Source organism: Onthophagus taurus, unplaced genomic scaffold, assembly GCF_036711975.1.
Source record: "Onthophagus taurus isolate NC unplaced genomic scaffold, IU_Otau_3.0 ScKx7SY_16, whole genome shotgun sequence".
Taxonomy (NCBI): domain Eukaryota; kingdom Metazoa; phylum Arthropoda; class Insecta; order Coleoptera; family Scarabaeidae; genus Onthophagus; species Onthophagus taurus.
Window position 1 is genome coordinate 2,702,777 of NW_027248941.1, and position 24,645 is coordinate 2,727,421.

Genomic DNA, 24,645 nt, shown 5'->3' on the forward strand with positions numbered 1-24,645 from the left:
AAGATATTTACCTTTTTGTTATTAATCCTCCGGAAAATAAAACAAGTTTTAATAACCAACAATTAATAACAGAAAGGGGTACCAACTTAATTTAATTTTTGTTGGATTAGGTGTTGGAGGAGGTATACGATCGTTTCCCGCCAAAATAATTATACCTCCTGATACTTTAAGAAATACCTCCTCGATATTATGCGATCCTGATACAATTTGTAATTTTACCTCCTCGAAACGTTGGATTTTGTATTAGGAGTGCATCAAAGCGAGGAGGTAAACGAACGTTTCCCGCCAAAACAATTATACCTCCTGATACTTTAAGAAATACCTCCTCGATATTATGCGATCCTGATACAATTTGTAATTTTACCTCCTCGAAACGTTGGATTTTGTATTAGGAGTGCATCAAAGCGAAGAGGTAAACGAGCGTTTCCCGCCAAAACAATTATGCCTCCTGATACTTTAAGAAACACCTCCTCGATATTATGCGATCCTGATACAATTTGTAATTTTTACCTCCTCGAAACATTGGATTTTGTATTAGGAGTGCATCAAAGTGAAGAGGTAAACGAACGTTTCCCGCCAAAACAATTATGCCTCCTGATACTTTACGCAATACCTCCTCGATATTATGCGATCCTGATACAATTTGTAATTTTACCTCCTCGAAACATTGGATTTTGTATTAGGAGTGCATCAAAGCGAAAAGGTAAACGAGCGTTTCCCGCCAAAACAATTATGCCTCCTGATACTTTAAGAAATACCTCCTCGATATTATGCGATCCTGATACAATTTGTAATTTTACCTCCTCGAAACATTGGATTTTGTATTAGGAGTGCATCAAAGCGAAAAGGTAAACGAGCGTTTCCCGCCAAAACAATTATGCCTCCTGATACTTTAAGAAATACCTCCTCGATATTATGCGATCCTGATACAATTTGTAATTTTACCTCCTCGAAACATTGGATTTTGTATTAGGAGTGCATCAAAGCGAAAAGGTAAACGAGCGTTTCCCGCCAAAACAATTATGCCTCCTGATACTTTAAGAAATACCTCCTCGATATTATGCGATCCTGATACACTTTGTAATTTTACCTTCTCGAAACATTGGATTTTGTATTAGGAGTGCATCAAAGCGAAAAGGTAAACGAGCGTTTCCCGCCAAAACAATTATGCCTCCTGATACTTTAAGAAATACCTCCTCGATATTATGCGATCCTGATACACTTTGTAATTTTTACTCATCGAAAATGTAATTCACGATTTTTGTATTAAGAGCACATAAAATCCAGGAGGTAAATTAAAATATTAGAAGTAATTTGGCGGGAAATATAAAAAATGAAATATGTATTATTTTCTTTTCAGCCAAATAGTTTTAATGAATAATAATTTGAGTAAATTTAAATGTAAAATTAACTGTTTATTAGGTGGGAAGAAATAAAAATCCCTTTTTTGTGTAACAATTTTATTAGCAATTGTACAGATTTCTATTTTACCAACATATTTTACAGTTTCCTGTAATTGATAGTAATAATAATAATAATTAGCGAATCGACTCGCAATATTCAGCTTTTAATGAATTTGCTGCTATAATATGAATAATTCGTAAATTTAAAGTTATTTCAGAAGAAAATCAAAAATTCGTTCCATTTAAAAAATACGTCAAACGTCAACGTTGATTCTAACCTAAATCATTACCAACCTAAAAAGTTAAAATCACCAAGTTAAATCATTATTTATAAATAAGATTAATTAATTGTTAATTTAATATATTCGGAATTAATTGAAATGACCCTTTTATAAATGTCACTTCATCACTTCTTATTAGGTTAATTTTAACCTATAAATGCCATTTTGCTTTTTGTACTTCGATTTAGATAAGAATGAAAAGAAAATAAATATTTTCTTAATTCTTGGACTTTACAACCGTCTTGGTTCATTAATCTCCAAGATATTTATGTTCAAACTCTTGAAATACGAATTAATTCGATGCATTTGAAGTGTTTTTTAAATAAGTATTTTTTTGAAAGGAAAAGGATATAGAATTGAATCGTTAGGTTTATAATGAAATGAGAATTTCTTTTACGAGCAATAGCAAGAACGATTACGTATATTGGTCTTTTTCTTTCAGTATTGTTTTTTTTTGAGTCATGTCTCAAAGACAAAGCAATAATAATACAAATATAATATTTAAGTAAAAAAATTAATCCTAACTAAGTACGAAAAAATAAATTAATTCAATCTTAACTAATTAAATAATACGTTTCGTAGTTATTAAAATAAATTAATTTGAGAAATTAATGAGTCTCGTTTACTTAACATTACTTCCTTTTTAACTTATTTAATTAATATTTAGATTTCGAATAGTTATACGACTAGACGTTTGGCGATTTGTGCCCACTTTTTTGGACGTAATACCTTTTTGTTTGTGTTTAATTTGGTGGAAATTATTTATCGGCCTACAAAAAGAAATTAATTAATTTTTTTTTAGGTTAAGATTAATCATTTTCGAGTACTCACCAACATTGGATATAAAAACGTCTGTATACTATCTTCCCCGTGATCATTTTTCGCCACGCAAGTGTAAGGCCCCATATCGTTCCAACGTAAACCGTTTATTCTTAATCCTCCGGAAGGTAAAATAGTGAATCGATGATCCGCACCTGGTTCGATGTATTGGTTGTTAGGACCTAACCAAATACTATCAGGAGATGGGTTTCCGACGGATTTGCATGGAAATTCGGCGGTGTTTCCTAAAAATTAATTAAAATAATTTAAAATTAAATTAATTCGTTTTGACGTTTTAATTTTTTGGGTTATGTCAAGTTGGGCTTTTCATTAAGAGATGGCGCTTCTTAATAAAATTAATTTTAATTTATTAATAAAAAAACTTACCGATATTGTTCATATAAATAGTGTCGTAAAAGACGATTCTAGCCCCATCTAATTCATCTTTTCGCGGTTCTGCTTTTAATTGTCTTATTTCGTTGGCGATGAACTCGCTGAGTCCCTTTCCAACAACAATAACTTTCGTGGAAGCTTTGGCCATTTTATTCCCGCTTTGGGCTCGGCAGAAGAAAATTTCGGTTTGCGCAGCGACGATTCTCAATTTCGCCTTGGCGTTAGCAAGCCCTTTCAATGGGTAACTACTAATTACGTTTGAGAAGCGCTCATTCTGTCGACGAAAAAGTTGTTTTAATCGAATTAATTTAATTATTTTGATTAACTTACATCGGTGACTTTGATGGTGTCTTTGTACCATTGGATAATGGGTGCTGGGTACCCTCCGTGGGCTTCGCATTCCAATTCGACGATTTCCCCGAAATTTACAGTGACCTCTTTGGGGGGGAATTTAGTTATTCTGACCCAACTGTCAACTCGGGGTGCTTCAAAAGTTTCCGACGATGAAGACGAGGCGTCCACTTCGTTGTCGTGCACACTTCGGATGTTTAATCGGCGTGTGAGGGCCGCCGAAAGGCAGCAGAGGACGATAAGAAGGGATCGGAACATCTATAGTTTATTGGGATGAGAAAAGATTGTTATAAAAATTCTATCTGTACACTTGAATGAATGAAAAACGTATGAATGAAAGGCATCAACACAAAGACGTTGATTTCTTGCCGTAGAATAACGCAATCTTATCTTAACTCGCGTGATACCCGATGATTTATTACCGTACGATAATGTAAATAAAAACGATTTGTTCTGTTCTCATCTCGTGGTTGAGAAAAAAATAACAATAACAATTATTGTGTGGTTAATTTTTTAATTTTTTGAATTAATTAAAAAAAAGGGGTTTCCCCTTGAATTGTAAAAACGATGAATCTAAATTTACTTTAAACTTAAAAACTTTTACGAGCACCGTAAACCCGAGAAACGTCCTTAAATTAAATTGTTTAAGGTTGTTGTAAATTTAGAAATTAATAACTCACCGCTTTGAAATAAAATTTCCTTTTGATTAAGAAATGAAGTGGTGATAAGTTAGTTTCTTGGTGGTTGTCTCAAACTCGACTGATGTATCCTGTGAGACACCCTCAGGCTTTTATATCCGTCCGGTTCTGTGCCCAGAATCACGTAGGATCATCGGAGGAGAAGGAGGAGTCGCCGCCGTTTTCCGCGACGTCTAAAAGGATGAAAAGAGAAGGAAAATGACGACGCCGTCGTCGCCGGTGGCGGTAATTCGAGGGTAGCCGCTGATGGCCACTTGTTGGAGCCGGACGTAAACACGTTGATCTTCCCGATATAATAGAAACTGATGATGATGAAAATGCCATCAATTTGGTGTCGAATTCGCCCTTTATTATTAATATTATTATTTCGTTAGGGGCGATTTTCCACTCAATTTTCTTTCCTTTTTTCCCGAATAAGAATTACAAAAGAAATTTTATCTTCTATTTGAATTCATTCGAATTTATTTGAGTACACCTTGCGAGGCGACGTTGTTAACTCGCCACGTGGTCGAGGCTGATGTAACATTTCAGGTATGTGTGTGAGAAAAGCGTAACGCCTCTGGCTTGAAACTTGAAGTTTGGTTATGATAAATGCGATAGTTTTCCAAGAAATTTCGGCCGGAAATTTACCTGAAAAAAAGTTCTTATGTTGATTTATAATATAACGTAACAAATTTTGATTATTTATGTCAAAAAAATAAAAAAGAAAGTTTCATTTTAAATAAAATTTGATAAAAAAAGTCCAACTTCCGGTTACAAAACAAACGAAGAAATTTAATTAATTAAGAATCAAAATCTAAATTAAAAATGCTTTAAAATGAGCCCAAACTCGATGGGGTTATCTTAAAAAATAAGCAACTTCCGGTTTAAACTCAACCTAAAAAATGACATTCAAATTTCATTCAATTGTTTTTAAAGATAACCAAGTCGAGTTTCCACTCATTTTAAAGGATTTTTAATTTTCTGTCCAGTTTTATTAAAAAAGAACACTTTTTATTTATTTAATTTTGACATTTGACAGTTTATAACCTAACTTTAACCCAAATGTATCGTGTTTGATATCAAATTAAGCAATTTTGACGAGTTTTGCGGTGAATGTTGTTATAGATTATTTATGTAAAAAAAAAAATAAAAAAAAATTTTTTTTTGTTTAATAATTGATAAAAAAAGATCCAACTTCCGGTTTAGAAATTTAATTGATTAAGAATCAAAATCTAAATTAAAAATGCTTTAAAATGAGCCCAAACTCGATGGGGTTATCTTTAAAATTGAGCAACTTCCGGTTTGGATACATAACCTAAAAATGACATTTAAAACATCCGTAACGCGGTTGTTTTTTAAGATAATTAAGTCGTGTTTGGAGTCGTTTCAAATGATTTTTTATTTGCTATAAGATTCTGTATCCAAAAAAAAAGAAAAAAAAAAATTCGAAAAACTTGGGTTAGGAAAAAAATTAATCGAAATGATTTAATTCTTGATTTATTAGAATCTAGATTAAAAATGCTTTAAAATGAGCCCAAACTCGATGGGGTTATCTTAAAAAATAAGCAACTTCCGGTTTAAACTCAACCTAAAAAATGACATTTAAATTTCATTCAATTGTTTTTAAAGATAACCAAGTCGAGTTTCCACTCATTTTAAAGGATTTTTAATTTTCTGTCCAGTTTTATTAAAAAAGAACACTTTTTATTTATTTAATTTTGACATTTGACAGTTTATAACCTAACTTTAACCCAAATGTATCGTGTTTGATATCAAATGAAGCAATTTTGACGAGTTTTGCGGTGAATGTTGTTATAGATTATTTATGTAAAAAAAAAAATAAAAAAATTTTTTTTTTTTTTAATAAATGATAAAAAAGATCCAACTTCCGGTTTCAAAACAAACGAAGAAATTTAATTGATTAAGAATCAAAATCTAAATTAAAAATGCTTTAAAATGAGCCCAAACTCGATGGGGTTATCTTTAAAATTGAGCAACTTCCGGTTTGGATACATAACCTAAAAATGACATTTAAAACATCCGTAACGCGGTTGTTTTTTAAGATAATTAAGTCGTGTTTGGAGTCGTTTCAAATGATTTTTTATTTGCTATAAGATTCTGTATCCAAAAAAAAACAAAAAAAAAAAATCGAAAAAGTTGGGTTAGGAAAAAAATTAATCGAAATGATTTAATTCTTGATTTATTAGAATCTAGATTAAAAATGCTTTAAAATGAGTCCAAACTCGATGGGGTTATCTCCAAAAATCACCAACTTCCGCTTTTTGATACATAACCTAAAAATGAATTGTATCTCCGTTGTTTTTAAAGATAACCTAGTCGTGTTTGAACTCGTTTCTAACGATTCCTTTATTTCTTACAAGATTTTGTAACTAGAGGGAGAAAAAAATATTTTTTTGTGTAAAAATTTTTGAATTTTCTGGAAATGATCCAAAATAATTTTAATACATTCTCTTTGTCTTGTCGAGTGTTCTAAAGATGTTTTTAATCGATTTGAACCATTTCGACAACCAACAATCAACTTTTTCTATTTTTTGACATCTTTGAAACACGTACTGTTCAGAGGGAAATGAAAATTCAAGTCATTTTGAAAAATGTTATTAATAAAAGTTGTTTGTAATTCAATTCTAAACGAATTTTGTTTATAAAAAATTTCGATTCGATCAATAATTATTAAGATAACCTCAAAAATATCGATTTTTATCTTTGTAGAGCGCCCCCTGGTGGTTTTATCGAAAATTTTTATTAAAATAATCAATTTTAAATCTTATTTTAAACAAATATTATTCGAAACATTTTTCGATAAAATCAATAATAACTATGAAATGTCTTGAATTGCTTTTGACGTTAAAAATAACGTGAAAATAAAATTAAGTCATTTCGAAAAATTTTATTAATAAAAGTTGTTCCTAATTCAATTTTAAACGAATTTTGTTTATAAAAAATTTCGATTCGATCAATAATTATTGCGATAACCTCAAAAATATCGATTTTTATCATTGTAGAGCGCCCCCTGGTGGTTTTATCGAAAATTTTAATTAAAATAATCGATTGTAAACCGCTTTTTAAACAAATATTATTCGAAACATTTTTCGATAAAATCAATAATAACTTTAAAATGTCTTAAATTGTATTTGACATTAAAAGTAGCGTACTGTTCAGTGGGAAATTAAAATTAAGTCATTTTGAAAATGTCATTAATAAAAGTTGTTTGTGATTTAATTCTAAACGAATTTTGTTTATAAAAAATTTCGATTCGATCAATAATTATTGAGATAACCTCAAATATGTCAATTTGTGTATCAGTGTAGAGCGCCACCTAGTTGATTTATAATTTTTTTTATTAAAATTAAAATCTAAATTAAAAATACTTTAAAATGAATCCAAACTCGATGGGGTTATCTTAAAAAATACGCAACTTCCGGTTTAAACTTAACCTAAAAAATGACATCTAAATTGATTATATCTCAATTGTTTTTAAAGATAACTAAGTCGAGTTTGGACTCATTTTAAAGGATTTTTTATCACCTACAAGATTCTGCAAGCGAAAAAGTCAAAATAAACCAAAAAATTTTGACAACTCAAACAAAAATCATTTTTTAAGGTTATATTTCGAATTAAGTGGTTTTAAAGAAAATTTCTTATCTATAACCATATGAAAAATGGCCTTTGACATCTTAATTTAAATCCTTAATCGTCGATATAACGATTTCACGGAAACGAAAAGCTAAATTATCTGTTTGATGGAAAAAAACGTTTTATTTTGAAATCAAAGAAAAAATTCCATCCATTTAAGCGTTTATAACCCGAAAGAAAAAAAAAAGATTTAAAATTTTAAATAGATTAGTAATAAATGCAAATAGTAATCAAAGAATAAAATCTATTTGAATAAAACAACAAAAAGTGTTGAGATATCATTGTTTCTTCTTGGATTTACGTCAATAATTAAACAATTTAAGCGCGTCTTGCGTCAGAGATGTGACACATTATGAAATTAACGAAAATAAAAATGTATACTTTCGTTGTGAAATCCCCAAAATGCAGTTGAAGCCATTCTAATTTCCCCATTAGTCGAGACATACAATTAGTTCTAAGAAAAAAATAATTTCTTAATTTACGTTGTTAAAAAGAAAATTTTAATTAAAGCAATTCCTTTTCTGATCCTTTCCGAATAATTAAGTTTATATAAATAAGATTAATGCGTTAAAATTTTTTTGAACTCGCCTCATTTCGCCGCAAAATCATTAATTTTATACACATCATAAACCCTCTCATATTCTAAGTACACTTTTCTTTCGACAAAACTTAAATCGGATCGTATATAATCGTAAATTGGGAAATAAATCGCAATTTACCGACCGGAAAGAAAGACAACCAACGGCTCGTTTCTCCCCCGGTTTTAATTGCTCCGTTTCATGATTATTTTAATCGTTCATTACGCCCTCTATTGGGGAACGTGACAAAGGACTCGTACTCGAAATCCTGAGTCGGTTACTATTTCACTTATGCAGAATTAGGTCAGTTACGTGACCAACATTAATTGTTGTTCTCGCTTTTATTTACTTCCGATTTAATATTCATAAGTTTTGGGTCAACCCAAATTGGGGTCACGAACACAGTCAAATCAATATAACCTTAAACAAAATCTTAATTAGTTAATTATCAAATTAATTTAAACTTACCAATTAAGATAAATCAAAGAAGACATAACCTCACTTTTTCAAAATTTGGGAGAAATTAATTTTAATTCATTAAATCCCGAGATATTTATAAAAACGTGTTTAGAACGAATTAATTAGTTAAGAAAATCCATAAAATCAATTAAAAAGGATTTTTTTTTATAACCTCACTTTTTTATGTAAACAATAACATAACCTCACTTTTGTTTTTAATCTAAAAATAAAGTTTTAATCAATTATTTTACCTGTAATTAATAAATCCGCGTTTAGAACGATTTAATTAATTTGAAAGATCAATAAGATTCGTTTTAATTCGCGAATTAATCAATTAAAAACGAGTTTCTTTATAAACCATAAAAACGTAAACAAAACGTTATTAACATAACCTCACTTTTTTATGTTTCGATTGACTCGATTTATATTGACAGAATCGATTAATAATAAATTATTATTAGTAATTAATCATTAATAATTAGTGCTTTAATTAAATTATTATTAATTAATCATATTAATTCAATTCCACAAAAAAATAAAAATAAATTTCGATTGATCGATTTATTATAATTGATGGGAATGAAGTTAGGTTCAAATTAATTATTAAATACAATAATTTTATGAAAATTAAAGTTTATTCTTTACATTTAATCTTAAAAATTAGAAAAAACTTAACTTTAAAAAGCACTACTTTGCCTCTTTTTAGCTTTCGATTTATGAAGTTCCGGAGATACTTTTGTCTCAATTTTCAAACTCATCCTTTTATTTCTCTTAAAATCATCATTAACTTTATCTCCATTAATCTTTTCATCGTCCCCATTAATTAATTTTAATCTTTTGTTATTATTATCCTTACCAACTAAATCTTCCAATTTCCTCTTCATACTTAACCTAATTTTGATGTCATCAACTCTCTTAAGTAAATTTTTCTTCGATTTCTTAACACTATCATTAACAATCTCTACGTTTACTTCATTTTCATCAATATCCTCACTTTTTTCTTCTAGATTAACTCTTTGAAGCTTCAAAATTAAATTTTTCGTTTTTGAGGTTAGTTTCACCCTCTCTTTGTATTTGTCGCCCAAATCGGTCAATTTTTTACAAGAAATCGTGGTGATTGAGCTCGTTTTAATACTAATTAATAAATCTAATAAGTTGCTTACGAATTTTTCTTGTAACGGTGAATTATTATTAACAGAGAATTCAAAAATTTCTTCTGTAGTCACAATAAAGTTATTCAAAGATTTTTTAAAGGTTCCCCCTGGGTTGTTCGAGGTTAACAATCGGTGATTCTTAAAGAATTCTTTCACTAAATTAACAGCTTGGATTTTTTTGTAGATTTTTAAGTCCTCCAAGTAAATAAATCCGAGTACTTTCTCCACTAAATCGTATAAATTAGGCAAATACATGCGAAAAATCGATTTGATTAAGTCACAACTCACGATTGATTCGCGATTCAAAAAATAGGAATCAATCAGGATTCCGAGCACCTCTGTGACCGTTTTTAGAACGAATTTTTTCATTTCTTCATCAACCCCCGGGGAATTAATCAAAAATTGGGACGATCTCACAAAGAATAAGCAGCAATTTGAGATTGATTCTCTCAAAGCGTGAATTACATAGACGTTTTTTCCCCCTTTTTCGATGATATCCAAAAACATCAAAAAGAATTCTTTTAATTTCTCCTCATCGATCCCCTCAATGTTCTCGAATTTCCTCAAAATCATCAATTTTTTAATCGCCTTTCTAACCCTATCCAATAATTGAGTTTGAAACGGATCTTTAATTGCTGATTCTTCCAATCGGAGCAAAATGGGGACTATCTCAAGACAAATCAACAACGAAGGCTCATTCTCCAAGTATAAATCGACCAAATCTAAGGCGCGAATACGAAAATTCATCTTTAATTTATCTTTATGTGATTGTTTGGAATTCTTTTTCTTTTGTAGGTTATGTTTGAACGCTACTGATAAAGCCTCATCGAGTTTTTGACCTTCCGATTCGCTCATTTCGTCTAAATCGATTTCTTCATCACCGAAATTCCCCAAGACTACTTGCAAAGCATCTTTTAATTTATCGTTTTTATCCAAATCTTCATTTTCAGATTCCGATGATGAGTCATCATCTTCTGATGAATCTTCTAAATCATCATTTAAATCATTTGGTTCATCTTCTGAGTCGTTTTCGGAATCATCATCATTTTTTCGTTTCAAAATGTTTTTATTATCAGGATTTAAAACGAAAAGAACTTGCAAAAAAGCGCCATCTGTTAGATATTTGGTGAAGTACGGGAAAACCATTTTAATCAAATTTCGGAATAATAAAGAGTTATACGATAATAAACACAAAAATAAATCGATTAAAACCTCGGTGAAATGAAGTTCGTCTTTTTGTTGGTTATTTTTTCGGTTAAAACAATTTTCCAATTCGATTAAACTTTCCTCGGTTAATTTGTAATCTTGAAACGAATGGAATCCCAAAAATAAAAACATCGTTTGATAAATGTGGTTTAATCGGGTCGATGAGTCGTCTTTGTTGTTATTTTTGAGTTGCTTTTCGACCATTTCGAACATCTCAAAAGATTTTTTCCAACACCTGTCAATGTCATCTTGGCACTTAACCTCACTTTTTTTGAAATGTTCGTTTAATTTCCTCGCTAATTTCCACAACATATTTTTAACGCCCTCAAAAGAGTTTTGTTTTAGCGTTAAACACTTAAAAAAGCTTTGTTTGATCGAGTTCATTAATTCAACTCCGATTTGGTTATTTCCGGTTCTTACAAAGGATAACTCCAACAAAAACGACATTTGACTCAGTTTCCAATCAAAATCGTCTTTGATTCGATCGTGATTTAAGAGTTTCACTAAAAGTTGTGATGCATAAACTTTATCGTTGTTTAAAAAACGACTTTTTGAATAATTCAAGTCATCATGTGATGATAAAATAATCTTTTTGTATAAATTCGCCACCATATCGACTTCCTTTTGGTTTAAATTGTTGATTATTTGTTGGATCGTTTTTGTTCTTGTTATTTTCTCGAATATAAAAGTCCCGGGGTCGAATAAAAGCTTTTTGATCACGTCGATTTTAATTTGTGAGGTTATGTTGTCGCTATTTAAAACCTCCACGATTTTATTGAGCAATTCATAAATTTTTTGTTGTAATTGCTCGGGTTTTTTGCTACTCCTAACGGTTTTAAAATATTGAAGAGTTTGTTGGATATAATTTTTCGTAATTAACCTTGGTAATAAACTTAAATCATCTAAATTCGATATAATTGAGGTTAGGATCAACGTAAAAACCATATGGCGATTGTAATTGTATTTAAACAACAATTTATCGGCCTCCAACACGAAATCGACGGCGAATTTCCTTTGCGAAAGTGTTTTCGATAAGAGATCATAAACCGGGTGATTCGCCGTCTCTAATCTCGGCATGTTCTAAAATAATTTCAATTAAAATAAGCTTAAATCGATAAAGAATCAACTTGCGATTAAAACGTTGGTTAACTCCTTCAAGTATTTAACCGAAACTATCTCCTCCGTCCCCAAAACTGATTTAATAAACTTTTTATTCACCACCTTGGGAAAACGATCGTTTAAAACGAATAATAAATATAAAGTGTCAACTGATTGCTCCAGCCAATTTTTAGCTAACTCAGGAGACAAAATCGGAAAGATTTTTGACCTAAAATAATCCTCATCAACCTAAAAACCAACTCTAAATCTAAATCCTCTCAAATCATTTTAAATACCCACATTATTACAAAGTTGATTAATAAACGTAGCGGCTAAAAGAAAAAGATAACTCCGTTTCTTTCCAGATGAAACCAAATTTTCAACGATAACTTTTTTCTCCTCATTACTACCTTTATCGAATAACCCAGTTCGGATTATGGCCCCATACAACAAAATTTGCCCCGCTGAAATATCCGCGTTTTCCTAATCAAATAATTATTTTTATTAAAAAAAAAATTCAATTAACATAACCTTACACTTTTTGAATTCCCCGCGCTCGTTGACAGCTCTTTATTGCCAACCTCCAAAACATCGCAAATTTTAATTTCGTCAAAACAATTAATTAATCCGACCAAAACGGTGTAATAACCCTGTTTAGTCGAGTTCGATGAAGCCCCAAGTCCACGAATTAACCTAGTTAAAGCGTATTTTAATTCATTCTTGCCCTAAAAATTATTAATCAAAAAGTGACATAACCTCAAAATAAACTTACGGTTTCCGAGTTATTTTCCAATAAATGCCCTATTAATTTCGCACCGTTTTTAACAATAACCTTTTCGTTATCAATTCCGATCTTTCTAAACCACTCCAAGACATTATCCCGGATTTTTTCCGTTTTAATCTCGCTTGATTCTTCATCAGTCATTTTATAACGATTATTTATAACAAATTCACTTTCAATTCTTCAAAAATCAATTAATTAAGCGAGTTAAACACGGTGTTGCTAAGGTTAACACGTGCTTATTAAAAACACGCGGTTCACAAACCGCTTTTAGTTATGATTGTCAAATAGGGAATTAATTTTTTCAGGTTGGTATACAAACTTATAGGTTATACAAAAAAATATGTTGTAATTACTTTATATTTTACTTATAATTAATCAAAGAATCCTAATCCTAATTTTTTTGTTTAATTTGATTAAATTTTATAATAATTAAAAATTAATAATTATTTGGGTAAAAATTAGAGTGCGGCATAGGCATGTAAAACCCTCCGGTGGGATAAGGCACGGAATTAGGGTTTAAATTTTGTGGGATTCCGGGGAAATAATTCGTGTTGATTGCCATTGGAGGGGTGTTAGCGTAATTGGACCCCCCCAACGGATCCCTCGAAATAATTTTAATCATCTTCTCCGCCTTTAATTGCCGAAGATGTAACAATTTCCGTTTTGTTAAAAACTGATCTAAAAACTGCTCCAAATCTATATCACCATTTAAAAACGATTGGGTCGTATTCTCGGAGTCCTCCTCCAATTCACTTGCAGCTGTTTGTAACAACGCTAATGCCGTTTCAAGGGAGACATCACCCGATTGTTGCCCTTAACATTTGATTCATTAATTTCATATCATTATATTTTTTTAATACATACTCATTTGATTATATTTCTCTTTAACCCGATTCGATAACTCTTCACCATCTGCGGATAATTTCTCGACATATTCCCTCCCTTCAACTAATTGGGGCTCTTTAGCTAAATTCCCTTCCGCTAAAACCCTATTTTGTTCGATAATCGTCTCCTTTTCCAAAGAGATATCTTTTAAATACGTCTAAAGTAAAAAATAAACGTTATTGTTGTTAAAGTGAGTCATAATCTAACCTGATCTAAGCTGTGCAATAACGCCTCCGTTTTCGAGTTATCGTTCAATATCTGATCCAATTCGTCATTATTTAAATATTTTAGGTTCGAAATAATCTTTTTACAGTCGGTTTGTAGCGCAACAAAGGCCATTTTTCCAAAAAAAAGTTATTAAAAATTTGTGTTTTTGACGTTTGTGACAGCACGATGAAAACAAGTAGGGGTACCAACCTCAAAAAATTAAATCAATTAAATTTGTTTAAAATCGATTAGTTTAACATTTAATTCTTAAATTGTTTAGGTTCGGCAACTAATTTTTAGATTAATTTGGGTTAAATTTAAGTTAAAGTGAAGTGTTTTTATAATAAATAATTAGAGATAAAGATTTTATAAACATAACCTCACTTTTTTGACAGCAACTTTTAAGTGAAGTAATAAAAATTAAGTTATGGATGTGAACAATAAATAGAGAATGTAAAAAAATTTTAAATAAATAATAAAAATAGTACTTACGTAATGATTTTTTCACCAAGATGATCCATGTTTTGATGACACCTACATTTAAAATAATAAATAATTATTAAATCATAATAAATCAAGGAAAACTTACGTTAATTGTACCGAAAATTTAAAAATATTCTTCTGCCAAACGAAAACTTCATTTAGCGCCCTCTACCATCATCTTAATAACTACAATCACAGGAGAGCGCCATCTCTATACGAAACGATAAAATTAAAACAAATTATTTAAACAATTAGTAAATAAAATAAATTAAACGTAAAGGATATAACAAGGTTAAAAATGATCAAAAAGGAGGATTAAATTGTGAAAAAATGGAGGTTTCGATTTTATAAAAAACTGTTGGTATTAATTTTTCGTTTTATTTATACATTCAAGTTTGTTATACATAATAATATTTATTGTGGCTTGACATCTAATGAAAGAAACCGTTAAATTTCCCGTTCGACCTCCAAAATCGAACGATTAGTTAATAATTAGTATTTTTTTCATTTATTATAGGTTATGTTGTGGATTGTAATCATATTTTATCCATTTTTTTTTAGGGAGAAAGAGCGCAGATAAAAACGTTTTAAAGTCATATTAAAACAAACGAAATAAATGCATCGAAAGCTTTTTGAGAAAGCCCCTAAGAAAAATTAAGTGGGAAAATCTAAAGGGTCGTTAAAGCAGTCGTTATTTTTTTTTCACATCTTTTTAGGTTACAAAGGTTACAAATATATAGTATATAATACACGTTTATTGTTTAAAATTGTTATGTAATTAAGAGTTAGAGTTACGCGCGATTTTTTTTGTCATGTGGAATGTTTTTCTTTTTATTTTTTTTAATTTATAAATTAATTTTGCTACTTATAACTTTAATAGCAAATTTTAAATCAAATTAAATCCTCTTTTTATTTAATCGAATAATTATTTATAATTTAGTAATTTTTCGTAATTTAGTAATTTTGTTTTTAAAACGTTTTAGCTCTTGCGTGTCGAAAAATAGTGTTTTTTGTGTTTTAATTCGACGATAAGAGATGTCGCCACCAATTCATCTTGATGACAGATCTCCGCGTCAATTTGACGTTTTAATCTTAAAAGTGCGTTATCGTTATTTTTCTATCAACTAAAAAAACACTTAATTTTTTAGTATTAAAGATTTTTTTGTATCTTTTTCATGTTTTTCTCGATAATCACAGCAAACTAATTTCATTTTTCTCTAAGGTAGGCTGTAGTAAAAGTCTCCTATTTATTATTGTTTATACATTAAAAATTTCCCCCTTTTCTTATCGCTAGATGATAATACCCTACTTGGAGTATAAACAACAACAAATACTTCCCGAAATAGATAAATTTAAGTCATAATAATAATAATAATTAATATTGCGGTATTGATATTAACTTTTTTGTTCTTATGATTAAGTATTTTAACGGGTAAAGCCTTTTTCTTGTTTCATCTCACAACTTAAGTACCCCAATGGTTTAATTTAAGATCAATAACTTGCGTAATACTAATTGGGAAATTAATTAAAAAAAATTATATACAACATTATTTTAGGGTTATGGATTAATCGAGGAAAAACATTGCTCCGCTCTTAGTTTTCACCAAAAAAAGAACAAAAACATTAATTATTTTGGAATGTTCACAAAAGAAACTATCCTTTCTCGTTTTTCGTCTTATTTTTTCCTCCTCTCATAAAAAACAAACCAAAAAATAAAAATACTGCTTAAAATAAAGAGTAAGTACATAAAAAAACCTTGTCGATATCGTTACGTCTAAAAAATAACCCAACAATCAAAGATTTAACCGTTATTTAAATAGGCAAGCTGCTCATTTTGTTTAATTTCTTTTTAAAAACGTTTAAGTTGCGTTTTATTTACATAAAAAAAGATAATTTCATAAATTCAGTTTGATTCTTGTTAATTAGCTCGCGATTTCTTTGTAAAGATTGGTATTAAAGATTATTATGATTTATTAATCAAAGTAATCGTTAATACCAAGATGCTCATAAAGTGTAGGTGCCCGAAAAAGGTAAAAGCTGCCCCGGAACAAAAAAATATAAAAAACCAACTCCCTTAATTCCTAACTAACAAGTACACAGTCAATGTACACAGATTATTTCAATTACTTAATAATTATGCATCTAAAAAACGCGGTGGGCCTCCGTAATCAACACATATTTAATCGTAAATAATTTTTTGTAATCTTTAAGGTAAATATACTTTTTCACGTTTACAATTACCTTTATATAATATATATATTATTTATATGTTTATGTATATGGACGATTACGCTTAATCAATTAATTATTATTGATAAAGTTACTCTTTCTCTTCGCTACTAATTTTTTTTTAACTTTTTTCTTCCAAGTCACAACCCGACATTATTGTTGCCTTCACTACTACAATTTTTGTCTTAATTAAAACAAAATTAATTTTTCTCCATCATCGTAACCCCCCCAAAAAATTTTCATTAATTTATATTTACAGTGATTGTAAAAGAAATGTTCAAATTAAATGGCACCTACTTTAATTTTTTTAATATTTAAACTTTTTTTAACTTTAAAATTGAATTAAAATTGTAAAAAAAACTTTTTACCCCACCCAAATTTCTTTCGGATACTTTTTAACCTTAAAGTGTCGCGAAAATGTTTGCGTTTACATGGTTGAGTGATCCCACTCGAGTTGCGACACGTTTTGATACTCATGATTGCGAACCCGACCGGCGCCAACCCCGCTGCCAACTCCGCCGCCCCTCGGAGTGTCATCATCATCGTCTGAGGAATCGTGTAATCTACACGGACCATCCACGATTTCATCTTCAGATGATGAATCCGAGTCGGATTCGCTTTCAGAAAAATCACCGGATTGATTACCTTCAAGTCGTCTTTCGGCATTCTAAAAAATTAAATTAAATGATTAAAAAGATTTGAATTAATTAATAAATTAGTAATTACCTCCATGGGATTTACAGTGATTGTTAAAGCCGAGTCATCCCAAGTCATCTCTGAATCCTGCGCCTCCTCCGCGTTATTCCTTTGGTGAGCAGCTCGAATTCTAATCACTCCTAACACGATCATAAACAGCAAAAATCCTACACAAACCACCACGATTATGGTTACAGCGTGAGATCCTCCAGTTGCCAACGCGTTGAGGTGTTCACTAGGAACATGATCGATTTGAACGGGTGCTGCGGGTTCGACTACGTGTTTATTAACTTGTGCGTGAGCGACAATTGGTTCCTTAGGTTGTGGATGGATTACAGTCAACTAAAAAACAAAAAAAATTTATTAATTTTGAAATTTTAATTCTATAGGTTGGTAATTAATTCATTTAAAATGTTTCTTAATCATTAAATTTTCTCCCATCGTTTATAATTAAAGAGATAAAAGCAATTTTGATGTCAAAAACATCAAATTTAAGATTTTTTGTTTTATCACGTTGGTAATAATGAACGTGGAATCAAAATAACGAATAATTATGTTTTTTAGATTAATTTAGAAACTTTTTCATCAACAACACTTTCCCCCACCACTTTTTGTTTCGGAGATATAACCCAAATTGCTGCGAAAACTCAAATTAACGATTTAAGTGATTTTAACGCTTTAGGTTGGTAATAAATAATGATGGGATGAAACTGTACATTTATTAAGTATTTTTAGTCAATTTAGAATGTTTTTTAATCATTAATTTTTACCCCATCGTTTATAATTAAAGAGATAAAAGCAATTTTGATGTCAAAAACATTAAATTTAAGATTTTTGGTTTTATCACGTTGGTAATAATCAACGTGGAATCAAAATAACGAATAATTATGTTTTTTAGTTTAATTTAGAAACTTTTTCATCAACAACACTTTCCCCCATCACTCTTTATTTCGTAGATATAACCTAAATTGATGCAAAAACTCAAATTACCGATTTTAGTGATTTTAACGCTTTAGGTTGGTAATAAATAATGATGGGAGGAAACTGTTTATTTATTAAGTATTTTTACTCAATTTAGATTGTTTTTAATCATAAAATTTTCCCCCATGGTTTATAATTAAAGAGATAACAGCAATTTTGATGTCAAAAACAACAAATTTAAGACTTTCTCTTCTACTAAGATGGTAATAATGAAACGTGGAATCAAAATGACGAATAATTGTGTTTTTTAGGTTAATTTAGAAACTTTTTCATCAACAACACTTTCCCCCACCACTCTTTGTTTCGGAGATATAACCTAAATTGATGCAAAAACTCAAATTAACGATTTTAGTGATTTTAACTCCTTAGGTTGGTAATTATCAATGTTAGGATAAAATTATTTATTTACAAAGCATTCTTAGAAAATGTTTAATGTTTTTTAATCATTAATCATTCCCGCATCATGCATAATTAAAGAGATAACAGCAATTTTGATATCAAAAACGTCAAATTTAAGACGTTTCATTTTATCAAGTTGGTAATAAAACCCGGTGGGTTAATACAACTCCTAATTATGTTTCTTAGGATAATTTAGAATCTTTTTTAACAACAACACTTTTCCCCATCACTCTTAATTTAGAAGAGATAACCCAATTTGATGTATAAAACGTCTAAATTTGAATTAAATTTTTTTAGGTTGGTAATAATTATTAATGAAATAAAATTATTACATCCCGTATTAAACATTTCATCCCATCACTTTTACGTTTCGAGTTATGATTAAATTACTTACCGTTTGAACATATTCATTCGAAGTAAACCTCCCGTTAAGTTCCGAACAAGACAATTTGAAAACCCTGTTCAAATAATAAGCGGGTTTGTGATTTGTATAAACGACTTGTCTCAAAACTTGTTGGTAATTATAAAACATATCGGACCCAGTTACGGTGACGCCATCTTTCGAGAATTTCGCCAACATTCCCAACCTCTTCAACATTTCATCGGGAATTGATAAAAATTCATGATCCGGATTCAAATTCGGATAAATCGAGAGTACACATTTATCCAATTTTTGTTCGCCGGAAATTCGAACGTCCGCCAAAACGCGAACTCCCATTCGGAAATCTTCGTATTTCCTGGCGAGGTTTCCGGTTCCGTTGAGCGTGATTGACGGCGTTTGAGGGCGAAGGACCATAATATAAGCGGTGGCGTCGGGGATTTTAATCGATTGGCCGTTATCGCAGGAAACTGTAGTTGTTAAGCGTAAATTTCTTCTTCCGGGCGTTGGAAATTCGCGGGAATTAGCATAACCAATTTGGCGCACCAAAATCTCTAAATTTGTGCGGTTATCGCCTTCTACAGTTACTTCGGTTAGGTCTGAGTTGGTTAGGAGTTCCATTCCGGGTTGGAGAAGCTCCATCGAAGGTACCTTTAAGATTATGTTTTTAATTAAATGATTTGAATTAAATTAAATAAAAGAAATTACCTGTAAACTCTCCTTGCATTGATGTAAACAGCTCAAAACCTGTGGTTTTTCATTTTCCCCCACCAAAACACTCAACCCGGCTAAATACCCTTTAAGATGATGTTTCATTTTGTTATCTGAACCTTGCCAACACGCCCCCACGGTTAATGTGGTGTTAATTCCTTTAGTTGGGTGTAACGGCCAATCATCAATCACCTCAGGATTTTTCTTTTCACTCCGGAAAACTTGCCCATCAACGAACAACTCAACTTGAGGGAATCTAACGTTTACCGCGTAATGATGCCAATTATCGTCGCAAACTTGAGGTAGCTTCCAGCGCCACTCAGCGGGACGGAAAATGTTTAAATCGCCCTCAGAGAAATCGCGTCTCAACAACAAAATTAGTCTGCAGTTTCGCACGAAGAGAGCGTAGTGATGGCGATTCATTTTGTGGTCATCAGCCGAACATAAAATGTGTTCCTTCACGTGCTTATCTTGATTCGGGTGGTATGAGTGGCGCATCCACGTCGCGATTGTGAAGGTCGAGGGAACGTTGTGGTCTAAGACTGTAGTTGGGATTGTTACGGCCGTGCTTGATCCGTCAAATTCAAACATTTGGTCCGATTCGTGCCCCTCATCGGATATCAACGGTTTGGTCCATTCTGCCCCTAAACCCGGGGATGGGAGTAAATCGATTGCGGATGGGGAGGCACCGCATAATTTACGTTGCGATTCAACGGTGTAGGTGTCTCTATCGCAACCTTTTCCAATGTGACGAGTTGCTAAATCAACTCGCGTTCTTAATTCGCGCACGTTGCAATGCGCCTCGCATAATTCTAAGCTCGCCGATGGGAAGAGTTCTTGTTTTCCGGTCATTGGGGCGTAATCCACTCTTTCTGGAAGCGAGCGCCAACCTACTCTACATACTCGGTTCACTTTGATTGTTACCATCACTGGTAAGCTTTGTCTCATTCCTAAAATTGAATTGAATTATAATAAATAAAATGTAATGAGACGTTTTTGTTACCGCAATCGTAGGCTACCACTGATAAAATGTGGTTGTGGGATCTCTCATAGTCTAAGGGTTCCGTGTTTCGGATTACTCCATCCATATCGATGACGAAGGGTTGATCAGAAGTTAAAATTTCGTATTTACAAACGTCTCCAAATTTCGGGGTGCAATCGCGGTCGGTGGCCTCGACGCGAACGATCTCCCTATAAATGCGGCCTTCATCCACTGAGCGCACATAGCTTGGTTCAGAGAATGTTGGAGCATACTCATTGACATCAGAAACTGTTATATGAACAGTAACACTAAAAAAATAAAAAAGAATTGTGTTAAAAAGATTGTTTTAAGTTTAATGAAACGAAAATAAACCTAAAAATAAAAAAAAATTTAAAGTTAAATTTAAATTTCCTCAAATCCGGCTTAACTTAACATAACATAACAGGAGCGGAAACTCGAGACTTTGGGGCGTTTTAAAAATAATCTATTAATAACGACGTCGTGTTAAAGAACTCGACTCAAAATTAACCCACTCAATTTCGGTTTAATTTAAATTTTCTTTTTTAAATTTTTTTTTAAACGTCAATTTAAAAAAACAGAAAGTGAGGTTAAATTTTGTTTAAACGTGAAATTAGATACAATAAAAAGTGAGGTTAAATTTTTTTCAAACGTCAATTTAAATAAAATAAAAAGTGAGGTTAAATTTTTTTTTTAAACGTCAAACTTGAAATCGAAGTATTACGAAAAATTTGTTTAATAAAAAAGTGTAAACTCAACGAGATTTTTAAACAAATAAATCATAAATTACGTCATCAATTTCAAAAGAAAAAGATCAATACGCGTCACAAAATTTCGTTCGAATCCCTCAACAAACAAATCGATTAGGATTATTCACATTAATCGATCTAAATTGATACAAATCGATAAAGAAACTGTATATAACCACTCTATACATATATATATATTCTTTTTTGTTGTATCTTTTTTAATTTTCTTTTCAGGTTCGAATGAAGACGTGACCTCGAAACCAAAGTGGGTCAACCAGCTTTAAAATTGGCCCGTTAGTCAGCCGTGGATCGTTTCGAAAGTTTTTCTCCCCAGAATCACATCGAAAAATAGGTTGTTTTTGCGATTTCGATAAAAAAAGAATTTCTTAACCAAAAAAAAAAGGATTCATTGTAAAGAGGCGGAAATTAACGCCGCTCTGGACATCGGAAGCTCGATCGAAAGCGGCGGAAATTAAAGTCTAATCGACGAAACGACGGAGATTAGGTCAAAATTTGAACGCGAAACTAAACCAATCTGAAAAATGAATTGATTATTTTTTAATTTGTTGTTACCTGGGACTTTGTTTTTCGTTGCAACCAACGGCGGCGATGTCGAACTTGTAATTCCGTCGCTTTTCGCAGTTTAAAACGCGCTTGGCGCGGAGTTCCGCGAAACCGTTCTCTTTGGAAACGATTTCGAAGGGGGCTTCGCCGTGGTGCTTATTAACGATTCGAAAACTGCAAACGGGGACCCCGATCACCTTTATTGCCGGCGTCACCTCGACCAACGTCTCGTTTTCCTTGACCAAACCGTGGTAACCATCTTCGGTGTTAATATCCAATTTTGGTACTAAAAAAAAATTAAAAAAAAATCATATTTCGATACATTTAAACCATATTGAGTGATTCAAAATCATTTAGACAACTTTAAATTATTTCTGACGGACTTAAAATTAACTTGGACGATTTAAAATTAAGTTTAGACAAATTTAAATCATTTTTGGCAGATTGAACGTTCTTGAAGCAACTATAAACACATTTTGGTCGATTTCTGCAACTCTAAATGGATTATAAATCATTTTAAATTAAACTCAACCCAACATTAATCTTTTAATCGATTAATTGGATCATTTTGAAAGTGTCAAAATCATTTGGACAACTTGAAATCAATTCCTACACACTTCAAATTAACTTGGAAGGTGTAAAATTAAATTTAGACAACTCCTAATCGATTTTGGCAGATTTAAAATGGTGTTTCAAATGATTTTGAAGCAATCTTTAATGGACCAGAAACGATTTTAATTAAATCAAGATTATTTTTGTATGTCTAAATTGATTTTGAGCCACTTTGCTTTAACCCCAACCCAACCTTAATCTATAATCGATTAATTGGTTCATTTTGGAAGGTTCAAAATCATTCTAATTACTTCTGACAAGGTTAAAATTATCTTGGGAGATGTAAAATTAAGTTTAGACACCTCCTAAATGATTTTGGCAGATATAAAATGGTGTTTCAAATGATCTTGAAGTAACTTTAGATGGTCCCAAAACGATTTTAATTAATTCATGACGATTTTTGTAGGTCTAAATTGATTTTGACCCATTTTGCTTTAACCCTAACACAACTTTAATCATTTATTCGATTAATCTGATCATTTTGAAGGTGTTAAAATCGTTTAGACAACTTTTAATCGTTTCTGACAGGTTCAAAATTAATTAAGGCGATGTAAAATTAAGTTTAGACAACTCCTAGTCGATTTTGGCAGATTTAACATGATGTTTCAACGATATAAAAGCAATTTTGAAACGTCCAAAACGATTTTAATTAATTCAAGACAATTTTTGCGGGTCTAAATTGATTTTGAAACATTTTACTTTAAAATTAACGCAATTTAAATTTTTTAATTGATTAATGGGATCATTTTGACAGTGTCAAAATCATTCAGACAACTTTTAATCGTTTCTGACAGGTTCAAAATTAATTTGGATGGCGTAAAATTAAATTTAGACAACACCTAACCGATTTTGGCACATTTGAAACGATCTTGAAGCAACTTTAAAAACGATTTCAACTAAATCTTTTTGTATTTATGATTATGATTACGCAACGCTTTAGTTTTCACCGTTTATGTTAAATCATTTTGCTCGTGATATCGATTAGACTCCAAAGAATCACCTGTATATCACCCATTTTGACATTAAATTTGACGTTTGAAACGTCAAAACATAACGATTATTTCAATCGTTTTAAAACGATTTTTTGCATAATAATCGAATTCTTTTTAATGCTACAAATATAAATTACGTTTTCGTCTAAAAATTTCAACAACGTTGCCGATTTTATCCAAGTGAAAGACTAAACCTATTGCGAAGTCTTTCGGGTATTAACACGGGCAGCAAAAAAAAAATAACGTGGTGTTAAATAACGAGTTGGGCGTATTTCGATAAAAATCGATGAATTCGGTTTTAAAATGAGCCGCGCGGAAATTTCGAAAAATAACCAATAACCTCAAAAATCAATAACCACCTTTAAAATCAACCCAACAATGAACCGGTACCAAACAAAATACGATCGACCATTCCGCCATTTTCTTTACGCTTTTACACCTGTACCATTTATAGGTGTAAAAAATCGCATTAAAATAAAAAAACGCGAACCCCCGATTTCTTTATCTCGAAATATTAACGAAGAACCGTTTTTATATTCGTGTGGGCGTTTTATTATTACAAAATTTGACTCACCATCGAAATCGTCCACGGTCGACCCATTGCCGAGCGAAAGAACGCACAGAATCGCCAAAAGAAGCATGTTCGGTCGCGTTTGAGCGCGCCACGCACTAATTACAATGTCCTTTTAAACTTTTCTTCGGCGTTTTCACGTCATTAAACAACCCGAATTCACTTTTGTCGCAAAACTAAACCAGCAGCAGCAACTACTGAACACGATAAAACGATTTTACGCTATGGTTCGATAATCAACCGCGGTGGTGGCGCTGTACGCCCAAAAAAAATTTCGTGGTGGGGGTTAGACCGGGAAATTCAAATAAAGCGTATTAATAAAATCAA

At 31.3% G+C, this 24,645-nt stretch overlaps 4 protein-coding genes across 4 annotated transcripts; all 4 read right to left on the reverse strand.

Annotated features, from left to right (window-relative positions):
• Window positions 1–2,071: 2,071 nt before the first annotated feature.
• On the reverse strand, window positions 2,072–8,826 carry LOC111417944 (Ecdysone-inducible gene L2). Its single transcript, XM_023050380.2, has 6 exons — window positions 8,628–8,826; window positions 3,928–4,575; window positions 3,227–3,505; window positions 2,891–3,170; window positions 2,516–2,748; window positions 2,072–2,454 (listed from the first exon to the last, which is right to left on the reverse strand). The coding sequence occupies exons 3-6, from the start codon at window positions 3,503–3,505 to the stop codon at window positions 2,443–2,445; spliced, it is 804 nt and encodes a 267-aa protein (XP_022906148.2). The 5' UTR covers window positions 3,928–4,575; window positions 8,628–8,826; the 3' UTR covers window positions 2,072–2,442.
• Window positions 8,827–9,234: 408 nt separating this feature from the next.
• On the reverse strand, window positions 9,235–13,130 carry LOC111417633 (MYB binding protein 1a). The gene is made up of 5 exons (XM_023049967.2): window positions 12,849–13,130; window positions 12,613–12,801; window positions 12,377–12,559; window positions 12,110–12,325; window positions 9,235–12,058 (listed from the first exon to the last, which is right to left on the reverse strand). Exons 1-5 carry the CDS (start codon window positions 12,999–13,001, stop codon window positions 9,296–9,298), a joined length of 3,504 nt encoding a protein of 1,167 aa, XP_022905735.2. The 5' UTR covers window positions 13,002–13,130; the 3' UTR covers window positions 9,235–9,295.
• A 69-nt stretch (window positions 13,131–13,199) lies between these two features.
• On the reverse strand, window positions 13,200–14,154 carry LOC111417436 (vacuolar protein sorting 37B). The gene is made up of 3 exons (XM_023049716.2): window positions 13,953–14,154; window positions 13,725–13,902; window positions 13,200–13,673 (listed from the first exon to the last, which is right to left on the reverse strand). The coding sequence occupies exons 1-3, from the start codon at window positions 14,082–14,084 to the stop codon at window positions 13,297–13,299; spliced, it is 687 nt and encodes a 228-aa protein (XP_022905484.2). The 5' UTR covers window positions 14,085–14,154; the 3' UTR covers window positions 13,200–13,296.
• Window positions 14,155–16,895: 2,741 nt separating this feature from the next.
• Window positions 16,896–24,552, reverse strand: LOC111417909 (calsyntenin 1). Its single transcript, XM_023050321.2, has 7 exons — window positions 24,322–24,552; window positions 22,153–22,429; window positions 20,834–21,120; window positions 19,828–20,780; window positions 19,135–19,770; window positions 17,391–17,702; window positions 16,896–17,331 (listed from the first exon to the last, which is right to left on the reverse strand). The coding sequence occupies exons 1-7, from the start codon at window positions 24,386–24,388 to the stop codon at window positions 17,092–17,094; spliced, it is 2,772 nt and encodes a 923-aa protein (XP_022906089.1). The 5' UTR covers window positions 24,389–24,552; the 3' UTR covers window positions 16,896–17,091.
• Between the last annotated feature and the right edge of the window lie 93 nt (window positions 24,553–24,645).

Excerpts from the sequence above, each read along its gene's own strand:
- LOC111417436 (XM_023049716.2), bottom strand. The coding sequence starts at position 14,084 with ATGGCCTTTGTTGCGCTACAAACCGACTGTAAAAAGATTATTTCGAAC. Across the intron at positions 13,903-13,952 it reads TATTGCACAGCTTAGATCAG|ACGTATTTAAAAGATATCTC; the intron begins GTTAGATTATGA and ends TTTTTACTTTAG. Across the intron at positions 13,674-13,724 it reads AGAGAAATATAATCAAATGA|GGCAACAATCGGGTGATGTC; the intron begins GTATGTATTAAA and ends TCAAATGTTAAG.
- LOC111417909 (XM_023050321.2), bottom strand. The coding sequence starts at position 24,388 with ATGCTTCTTTTGGCGATTCTGTGCGTTCTTTCGCTCGGCAATGGGTCG. Across the intron at positions 21,121-22,152 it reads AACGAAAAACAAAGTCCCAG|TGTTACTGTTCATATAACAG; the intron begins GTAACAACAAAT and ends TTATTTTTTTAG. Across the intron at positions 17,703-19,134 it reads CGAATGAATATGTTCAAACG|TTGACTGTAATCCATCCACA; the intron begins GTAAGTAATTTA and ends TTTGTTTTTTAG.
- LOC111417633 (XM_023049967.2), bottom strand. The coding sequence starts at position 13,001 with ATGACTGATGAAGAATCAAGCGAGATTAAAACGGAAAAAATCCGGGAT. Across the intron at positions 12,326-12,376 it reads TTAATCAACTTTGTAATAAT|GTTGATGAGGATTATTTTAG; the intron begins GTGGGTATTTAA and ends GTTGGTTTTTAG. Across the intron at positions 12,059-12,109 it reads AGTTAACCAACGTTTTAATC|AACATGCCGAGATTAGAGAC; the intron begins GCAAGTTGATTC and ends AAATTATTTTAG.
- LOC111417944 (XM_023050380.2), bottom strand. The coding sequence starts at position 3,505 with ATGTTCCGATCCCTTCTTATCGTCCTCTGCTGCCTTTCGGCGGCCCTC. Across the intron at positions 3,171-3,226 it reads ACACCATCAAAGTCACCGAT|AATGAGCGCTTCTCAAACGT; the intron begins GTAAGTTAATCA and ends TTTCGTCGACAG. Across the intron at positions 2,749-2,890 it reads TATTTATATGAACAATATCG|GAAACACCGCCGAATTTCCA; the intron begins GTAAGTTTTTTT and ends ATTAATTTTTAG.